At 40.7% G+C, this 10,020-nt stretch overlaps 1 protein-coding gene across 1 annotated transcript; it reads right to left on the reverse strand.

Annotated features, from left to right (window-relative positions):
- Positions 1-1,877: 1,877 nt before the first annotated feature.
- On the reverse strand, positions 1,878-9,992 carry LOC113093124 (uncharacterized). Its single transcript, XM_026258959.1, has 8 exons — positions 9,934-9,992; positions 5,958-6,120; positions 4,937-5,129; positions 4,765-4,833; positions 4,480-4,581; positions 2,910-3,315; positions 2,648-2,785; positions 1,878-2,457 (listed from the first exon to the last, which is right to left on the reverse strand). Exons 3-8 carry the CDS (start codon positions 5,126-5,128, stop codon positions 2,291-2,293), a joined length of 1,074 nt encoding a protein of 357 aa, XP_026114744.1. The 5' UTR covers position 5,129; positions 5,958-6,120; positions 9,934-9,992; the 3' UTR covers positions 1,878-2,290.
- Between the last annotated feature and the right edge of the window lie 28 nt (positions 9,993-10,020).

Raw genomic sequence — 10,020 nt, forward strand, 5'->3', positions numbered from 1 at the left:
GTGGATTAGCTGTGTCATCATCAGAGCTCGTGAGTCGCTCTAGAGAATCTGCTCTGGTTGAGTCCTCCTGCTCTCCAATCACTCTAGTTGTACTCTGTTGCCTTATGGCACAGTCACGGGCGTCGCTGTCTGAAGTCGGACACAAGTTCTAACCGTCAAGAACTGCTCAAGTTAGCCGCTGATCGTTCTGTGCAACACTGCATGAAGTCCAACAAGCCTAATGCTCTCCTCCCCTCTCTCTTTACGTCCCCCTTACATTCTCTCCTCCCTCTTTACGTCCCCCTTACATTCTCTCCTCCCTCTTTACATTCTCTCCTCCCTCTTTACGTCCCCTTTACATTCTCTCCTCCCTCTTTACATTCTCTCCTCCCTCTTTACGTCCCCTTTACATTCTCTCCTCCCTCTTTACATTCTCTCCTCCCTCTTTAACGTCCCCTTTACATTCTCTCCTCCCTCTTTACATTCTCTCCTCCCTCTTTACGTCCCCGTTACATTCTCTCCTCCCTCTTTACATTCTCTCCTCCCTCTTTACGTCCCCTTTACATTCTCGTCCTCCCTCTTTACGTCCCCGTTACATTCTCTCCTCCCTCTTTACGTCCCCTTTACATTCTCTCCTCCCTCTTTAACATTCTCTCCTCCCTCTTTACGTCCCTCTTACATTCTCTCCTCCCTCTTTACGTCCCCTTTACATTCTCTCCTCCTCTTTACGTCCCCGTTACATTCTCTCCTCCCTCTTTACATTCTCTCCTCCCTCTTTACGTCCCCTTTACATTCTCTCCTCCCTCTTTACGTCCCCTTTACATTCTCTCCTCCCTCTTACGTCCCCTTTACATTCTCTCCTCCCTCTTTACATTATCTCCTCCCTCTTTACGTCCCCTTTACATTATCTCCTCCCTCTTTACGTCCCCTTTACATTCTCTCCTCCCTCTTTACGTCCCCGTTACATTCTCTCCTCCCTCTTTACGTCCCCTTTACATTCTCTCCTCCCTCTTTATGTCCCCGTTACAATCTCTCCTCCCTCTTTACATTCTCTCCTCCCTCTTTACGTCCCCTTTACATTCTCTCCTCCCTCTTTACATTCTCTCCTCCCTCTTTACATCTCCTTTACATTCTCTCCTCCCTCTTTACGTCCCAGTTACATTCTCTCCTCCCTCTTTACGTCCCCTTTACATTCTCTCCTCCCTCTTTACGTCCCCTTTACATTCTTTCCTCCCTCTTTACGTCCCCTTTACATTCTCTCCTCCCTCTTTACGTCCCCTTTACATTCTCTCCTCCCTCTTTACGTCCCCTTTACATTCTCTCCTCCCTCTTTACGTCCCCTTACATTCTCTCCTCCCTCTTTACGTCCCAGTTACATTCTCTCCTCCCTCTTTACGTCCCCTTTACATTCTCTCCTCCCTCTTTACATCCCCTTTACATTCTCTCCTCCCTCTTTACGTCCCCTTACATGCTCTTCTACTTTACGTTTGTATTTAGGCTTATGTTGAACTTTATTCTTGTACAAACAGACACTGTATCAAGCAGTGCATGTATTGAATGAAAATGTCTCCGAAATATCTGTGTATTTGGAAAATAATGCATTTTTTCTACTTCAGCTGTGGTAAAGTATGCAAACAGCGCGAGCGTCTCTTAATTTTAATGTCTACACCTTTATCTTAATTTCTTTTAATTTAGCTCCATTTCTTACGAAAAGAGCATAATGTGCAAAGTGTTGAAGTGTTTGTGCCTCCCTACAAACCACCCTTTCTTTTAGGAGTCGTGATCCTGTTCCGCACATAATTTTTCACACCAGTCCATGTTCGCTGCTTCAAAGATTCTGGCTCTGCATCACTACGGGAAGCAGAAAGTGTCTGACATCACATCTCAGTTTTCAGCTTCTCTCTTCTGCACACAGCAACTCTCACCAATCGGTTAGATCCAGCCACAGCCCATGTCCAGCACAGCTATTCACTCTTCCCTTTTTTATCATCTTTACATTCTCCCCTCCCTCTATGACAGAAATATCAAAAAGTTTAACATGACATTTCATCCAACTATATTGTAACTGAACAAAGAAAATTGACTCTTACTATCCTCTACTTCTTCATTAACCTTCTTATACTCTAACTTTTCACTTTATATTCTGTTTCATTCCATCCACAAAATATTTCTACACCTTTATCCTCAATTCTTTTAATTTAGCTCCATTTCCTACAAAAAGAGCATAATGTGCAAAGTGTTGAAGTGTTTGTCCCTCCCTACAAACCACCCTTTCTTTTAAGAGTCGTGATCCTGTTCCGCACATAATTTTTCACACCAGTCCATGTTCGCTGCGTAAAGCTTCTGGCTCTGCGTGAATGCATCTTTCACAGTCTTGCTTACCAGGAACTTTGCATGTCTTGATGAAACTCATCATGTGTCTCTCTACTGCTTTTACCTCACTGTCCTCCCATTTCTTTTTTGGAGCATTTGAAGAACCTATGAAATAATTAAAAAGTAAATTCTCATTACACATTCTCATTACAACTAAATCGGTGAGTAAAGAGCAAATCAAGACTGTGTTCCCAATGCATAATTTTTTTTTTTAATTTGTCTGGATATTGCTGCATGGAGCCAATTCATGTTTATTTGATTATTGTTGTTTGTGCAATGTAGAGATTTTTCTTACCTTGATCCTCCTGTGAAACAGCTTGATCAGATTGAACAGGTTGATCAGTCTGTACTGGTGCTGGTGCTGTCGTCTGAGAGAGGTCACTGGAATCCTCCTCATCACTTGACATGGAATCACCTTGGGCCTCAAGTTGCTCTTAATAATTAATTAACGAAAAATGAACACTTTATTGCTTATACCTAGTATCTGTGACATGAATATATACATTGTTTTGCAAATATGTACAGCACAGATACACACAGAGCATGTATACTCATACCATTTGGGTCAATTTCAATGTCATCAAGTTTCTTTCCTTTGTAGTCAGACAGTGTTCCTTTCTCCATGGCCATTAGGACTTTACTCATTTTAGCCAGCTGCAGTGTTCCCTCTGGTAACCGATAATACTGTCTGTGGATTCGGATATCGTGACCAAGGAAATCAGCCAGTTGGTCTGCTTCATTCTCATTAAGGTTAAGAATTTTAGACATGGTTGCTATGTGTTTCCTGAGCCTAGTTGATGACAGTGCTTCAGGGTTCTTTATGCCACATTCACAAGCAGCTTTGTTGATGCACTCTCCTCCTCTGTAGGCAGGCGAGGATGATGAGGGCTGCACAGGCGAGGTTGAAGGTGACGTGGGTGACTTGGACTTTGGAGTGGCTACAGAAAAAAAGAGACTGGCCGCCTGGCCCACACGAAAACAAGGATAAATATCTGAAGGGCCTTAAATGTAGTCACACAATGCTGATGTTGTTAACATTAACAATTTGAGAACAAAGTATAGTTTGCACGGTTTGATGTGATATGATAATTGATAAGCGATTGTTAGATTTAAAGGTGGGGTATGTAATTCTCTTTTTTGTCCATTTTTTCAAAATCACTTGAAATCCTATTCCTAACCCACTTACAGCCACTGAGTTAGAAGCACTGAAATGAAAAGTAAGCAATTTAATCATCTGTGGAACAGGCAGGACTCGAAAAACTCCAGCCAATCATTTCCAAAACTACCTAGAATCATTAGACAGTAACTGCGTCAATCAAACGGTCGTACCATACCCCTCCCCATCATGTCCATGTTCTTCGAATGGGTGGAGTCAAAGGAAAGAAGGTAAGACCATAGGAGTTGTGTATTTTCAAAATCTCCCGGCCGTTTTGCAAATCACATACCCCACCTTTCATCAGCGCGATTTACTGCAATGCTTTTTTTCCCCTTAGTTGGTCAGAACAAAAGTGGATGTTACTTGTTCCAGTGTCATTTTCCAGTGAACATTCTTCTGTTGGTCATGACTCATACTTCCAAAAAGCAAATCTGTGATTGCAAATGACAGTATCCACACCGACACGATGTGATTGACAGCAGCGCGTTCTCCTCAAAACATTGGATTCATTCGCACTGTGCCGTGTTAAAGCACAACCCATGTAAAGTTGATAGTTCCACGAATGACTGCAATTGCAGATTTCGAACAGAAATGGCGACAAAGACGAAAAACTAGGACTGCAGCGTTAAATAATTTCTTGTTTGTTTTTTTTAATTGTGAGTACATAAATACATTTCAAATGACACGGGTGCTTGATGAAGTCGATATGCACCTACAAATCAACTTAAACCAAACCATTCTATGGTTTGCCAGCAATAAAGATATTTTCTATTTGAACACCTGAGCACCAGCTAATAGTGGTTTACTGTGTTGCGTGTTCATTATTTTGGGGGCGGAGCAATGAAGGGAGGGGTGTGTTTGTTTGGGTGTCGATTTCAAATATTAAGTGTTTCTCAGAAATCACTTATTGCATTTTTAACTAGCTGGCAGTAAACATCAGTAGATAGTTGCTGCATGTTTAAGATGGTTACCGTTTTATTCCTTGATGTTCTTGCTTTGCCTGACTGCTTATGAGGACCATTGCTGTTTACCTTGTCCAGTTCAGGAGAGGAAACAGAAGCTGCACAATGGGGCTAGATGTCAGAAAAGAAACCAGTGAATATCAAAATATCAGAATATTTGTAAAGGACAAAAAAAACTTGTTAATGTTCATTCCTCTAGCTGTCCTATACTTTATATATCATTCCACACAGAACTCTATGCTGAAAGAGTCAATAATATAGAATAATGATACAGATGTTTTAAAGTGGACTTACGGATTTATGCAGGCGCAAACTGCTGGCTGGCTTTTTATCAGTGGATTCTGCTGATGCTTTATTCAAAGTCTTGAGAAATATGAGACCACAATCACATGGTAACTAATCAGAATTAGAGTAAAAAATTATCATGAATTACTGATCAATCTCTTTAGCATTTTATTGATAGTACCTTGACTCGCCATGGCCAATCTGAGTCTCCATAATTGTAAGTGATTTCCTCTCCTGGTAGAATGTCTCGTACAGCAAACAGACACAGGTGAGGTTTTCTGCTCACTTCAACGGTTCTCATTTTGCAAGTAGGATTTCTGGTCTCATCGTTTGCAAGTCTTCCCAAAGACGAGTCTTCTTTAGATGCATCCATGCTATAAAAACATAAAATGAACACTCAATACTTATAATCTTAGTATATATGCTAGACATGTACAGTTATTTTTACAAGTGGTTCTGAACTCCAGTCCTGGGAACCCACCGCTCTGCATATGCTGTATGTCTCGTGTTTTAATCCACCTGATTGAGATGAGGAGTTCATCATCAGAACATGGCTCTATGAACTCATTTGAGTGCATCAGGTGAAGGAGACATACAGAACCTGCAGAGGAGGGTCTCAGAACCACTGATCTATATGATAGTGTACTGCAATGTATGGTAATGTACAGCTCTCAGATAAAAGCATCTAAAAGTTACCATGTTGTTCTCTTTAGGGAATACAGGGGGAATTTTTTTTGATGACTCAAAGAAACTACACTCCGTACTCTATGTCAGTTCATGGTGAATTTGAAGTATTAGGGTGTGTTCACATCTGGCATGTTTTTTTAGGCTGTTAATGTGGTTCATCTGAATAAATGTGAAAGCTGCTATTTGAAACCTGGTGCGACCAAACAAGCGGACCGAGACGCTGAAAAGAAGGGTCTCAGTTGGCTTCCAAATGAACTCTGGTGCAGTTCAAATGAAATATGAACATAACATGGACCAGAGACATGTAAATAAACCAAAAACAGGAATATGTGACCCTAAAAAGGACAGACTGGTCAATCATAACTTAGGTTCAACGATAGAAATGCCAATCTGAACACTAAGCGTATCTGGACCAAAAGAAACGAGCGAACAGAACTACAGGCATGAACTAAGTATCTTACAGTTCCAGATATTTTAGCATACCTACTACATCAATCCAACAGTTCTGTACTCACCACCAATTTTTGCCATGCCACTGAAAATCAAACAGGAACGTGTTCTCAGCTTCAGTGTAGTGTCCAGTTCGGTCCAGACTCTCCTGTGAACTCAGAAGTTCACCTCTGTATTCAAGAACAAAATCACCTCTGAAAAAAGCTCCAGTGGTGAAAACTCCACGCCCTGAAGAGGAGAAATACATTAGCTTCAGTTTCTTTAATGTCAAATATTATTTTGATTCTTACTAAAAGTTCTCTACCATATGATGTACATTATATGATGTAGAAGGGAAATTACTGAAGGAAAATAGTCAGCCAGGCTAATCTCAAAGCATGCTTTGCTTTTCATACTTTTAAGTCTTAAAATTATACAGTTAAAATTACATACATTTTCTTACACAAACAATATGATCATGGCTATATATTGTTTAGAACAGAGTGCCGCAGTGATGACGTATTTTTGAAGGCCAACCCGGTAGTTCACCTCACCTAGTTCCCTCCACAAAAACCTTATAGGATTTTAGAACCCTATAGAAAATCCATATCCTTGTGTAATATATATAATGTTTCTACATTCTTGTAATGTATGTTTGACTGATTGTGTGCCTTTATAAGTAAATCAGGTTAATGACGTCAAAAGCAAACCATATGTGTATCTGACTTTGTGTATTTCATATGTCATGTCACTTGTGATGTTAAATAAAGCCCAAGAGTATTCCAGAATATCAGTGGGAATCTTACAGACTCATATTCTCCTCTCATCCAGTATCGGATGCAGGATTTTGACTGTACCACCTCTGCATGAGATGAGAACACATTTTAAGAGTTTCTTGGGTAGAGAAAACACTTGCTCTCTCTGGATGTGCTTAAATCCACAATAAGGACACTTTCCTGTCACACATCACACATGCTCACTTCAATAAGCCACAGAACACAGGTTAAAGGGATAGTTTACCCAAAAATGAAATTTCTTTCAGTAATTACTCACCCTCATGTTGTTCCAAACCCGTAAAACCTTCGTTCATCTTCGGAACACAAATTAAGATATTTTTGATGAAATCTGAGAGCTGGATCACTCCTCCATAGACTTCCAAGGGACTGAAACTTGTTGGCCCAGAAAAGTTATTAAAGAGATCATTAATATAGTCCAAGTGACTACAGTGGCTCAGTCTTAAGTTTATCAAGCGACGAGAATACTTTTTGTGCGCAAAAAATAAATAAAAATAACGACTTTATTCCACTATTCATTTCCTTCTCTCTAGGCCTCGAGTGAGTTCACGTAGTAAAACTGCGCAGTGGGTCTGTGTTGCACGTCACACGCATCACACACATGACCAGCGTCGGCCAATAGTGAGCCTACGTGGTGACGTGTAACACAGACCCACTGCGCAGTTTTACTACGTGAACTCACTCGAGGCCCAGATAGAAGGAAATGAATAGTGGAATAAAGTCAGTTATTTTTATTTATTTTTTGCGCACAAAAAGTATTCTCGTCGCTTGATATACTTAAGACTGAGCCACTGTAGTCACTTGGACTATATTAACGATCTCTTTTATAACTTTTCTGGGCCAACAAGTTTCAGTCCCTTGGAAGCCTATGGAGGAGTGATCCAGCTCTCAGATTTCATCAAAAATATCTTAATTTGTGTTCCGAAGATGAACGAAGGTTTTACGGGTTTGGAACAACATAGACAAAATCTAGCTGTGTCGATTGGTTTATGCTTATGCCGTTTATGATTACCTTAGTCTGCGTTTACATGACCACCAGAACTGTTGGCTTATTATGCATAATTGGGTTATGTATGTGCAAATAAACATTGACTTTGGGTTGATGGAACCAGAAGTGCAAAAATGCAACTGCTTTGGTTTTACTGTACGACGTACACACCTCCGCCGACTTGAGCTTCCAAAGTTACCGGAAGTCATTCATTTTCAATGGAAGCTGGCTTCTCTCAGCTGCAAGGAGCGTCAAATTCCTTGGCATGGCGTTTTGAGCGACTAGAGCATCAATCTGAAAGTTGAAGTAGCTCAACTTTATGGTAATGAGCTATGTTCAGCGGCAAGCAGCAGCAAAACGCCAGCAACCAATCGGAATATAGACGTCCTTCGCGCTGGCTGATTCCGGAGAAACATACGATGTAAACTTTCGTTCCTACCAAAACATTAGTTCTATCAACACGCTATCAAACTGTGTCCAGCCTGAAGTTCCGCTGGACGTACCTCTCGTCCATCGAGCCGTAGCTGCCTGCACCAGCCGGTGATACTCTCTGAATTGATAACGGCCCTGGAGGGTTTCATGAACCCAAAATCTCCGAGTCCGATGTCTTCTCAAGCAGCACCAAACACAGCAACTTCACGATTATCCGACAGTGATACACATTTGAGAATGAGCTCAACTTATTTGAAATATTTACGAGCGCTCGTTTTAAGCGGGAATGCAATTAATTTGCTCACGGTAACACCAATTTGACCAATTACATTAAAGTAAATATAATATTAATATAACAATAATAGCTAATTATTCTTTTCTTCCCAAACAATGTGACCAAAACGGTTATAATAATTCTGTCATTATAAATGGTTTCTTCAGTGTATTGCTTGTTTTTTCTGTTTATTACATTTTATGTTGTGACACTTCTCTTCTCCATGCTATGTCAGAGCGGCCAAAGCGTCAACAAGCTTCCCCGTACTTTTTGACAAGCGTCCTTGACAGGGCGGCCAGAGCTTCTTTGCAGCTCAAGTCGGCGGCTGTGTGTACGTACAGTTAGGGCTCATGCAGCAGAACTCTATTCAGAAATCTGGACTGCACAATAAAAAATATATATATTTATAAAGTACTGTTTAACTTGTGGCCTAACAACCATATGACTTGCCTTACATTAAATTCTCAGTTTTGTAGATTAACATTATTACTAGGGCTGGCGATAAAATGATAATGATAATTATCACGATATAATTTCTCGATAAAACGATATCCAGAGTTCGATAAATGTTCGATAATGTTTTATGCGCCAAAAGCGGAACCGAACTCATTTGACCCGCGCCCACACGGGACCGTTTATTCCGCTCGGCTCAAAGTCCAAACGGCCAGCGGCAGCATGACTCGCGAGGCTCACTAGAGCAGATGAGTTTACTCTGATCGGTCTCTGTCATCAGATCCAGTGAGAAGCGTTTGACTTCAGCCAAGAACACACGTTTCAGTGATTTAAACCAGTTTAAAGGGCCGATTAACCATGCTGACAAACAGGAGAAACCACTGTGGTCAGTCAGAAGGCTTCTTTGTCCTACATTCCCCACCATTTACTGACGGAGATTTTACTGTTAGACGCTAGCCTAATAATGATTAACTGACATCCATGAAATGTGGGGAATAACAGTATTGTTCAAAAATAATTAGCCAGTACAATGTGCCCTAACCAGAAATAATCAAGGTTTTTCGTATATTGTTTTTATTGCTACGTGGCAAACATAGTATACCAGTAAGGTTCAGTAGATGTCTCAGAAAAACAAATGAGTACCCCAGCAGTTCATGATTATGCAACGGCTACTTAAGGGCTGTGCGAATTGGGCAATTAGTTGAATGGTTGATAGAAGGGTGTGTTTCAAAAAAAAATAGCAGTGTGGCATTCAATCACTGAGGTCATCAATTTTGTGAAGAAACAGGTGTGAATCAGGTGGCCCCTATTTAAGGATGAAGCCAACACTTGTTGAACATGCATTTGAAAGCTGAGGAAAATGGGTCGTTCAAGACATTGTTCAGAAGAACAGCGTACTTTGATTAAAAAGTTGATTAGAGAGGGGAAAACCTATAAAGAGGTGCAAAAAATGATAGGCTGTTCAGCTAAAATGATCTCCAATGCCTTAAAATGGAGAGCAAAACCAGAGAGACGTGGAAGAAAACGGAAGACAACCATCAAAATGGATAGAAGAATAACCAGAATGGCAAAGGCTCAGCCAATGATCACCTCCAGGATGATCAAAGACAGTCTGGAGTTACCTGTAAGTACTGTGACAGTTAGAAGACGTCTGTGTGAAGCTAATCTATTTTCAAGAATCCCCCGCAAAGTCCCTCTGTTAAAGAAAA

Source organism: Carassius auratus, unplaced genomic scaffold, assembly GCF_003368295.1.
Source record: "Carassius auratus strain Wakin unplaced genomic scaffold, ASM336829v1 scaf_tig00214894, whole genome shotgun sequence".
Lineage (NCBI taxonomy): Eukaryota > Metazoa > Chordata > Actinopteri > Cypriniformes > Cyprinidae > Carassius > Carassius auratus.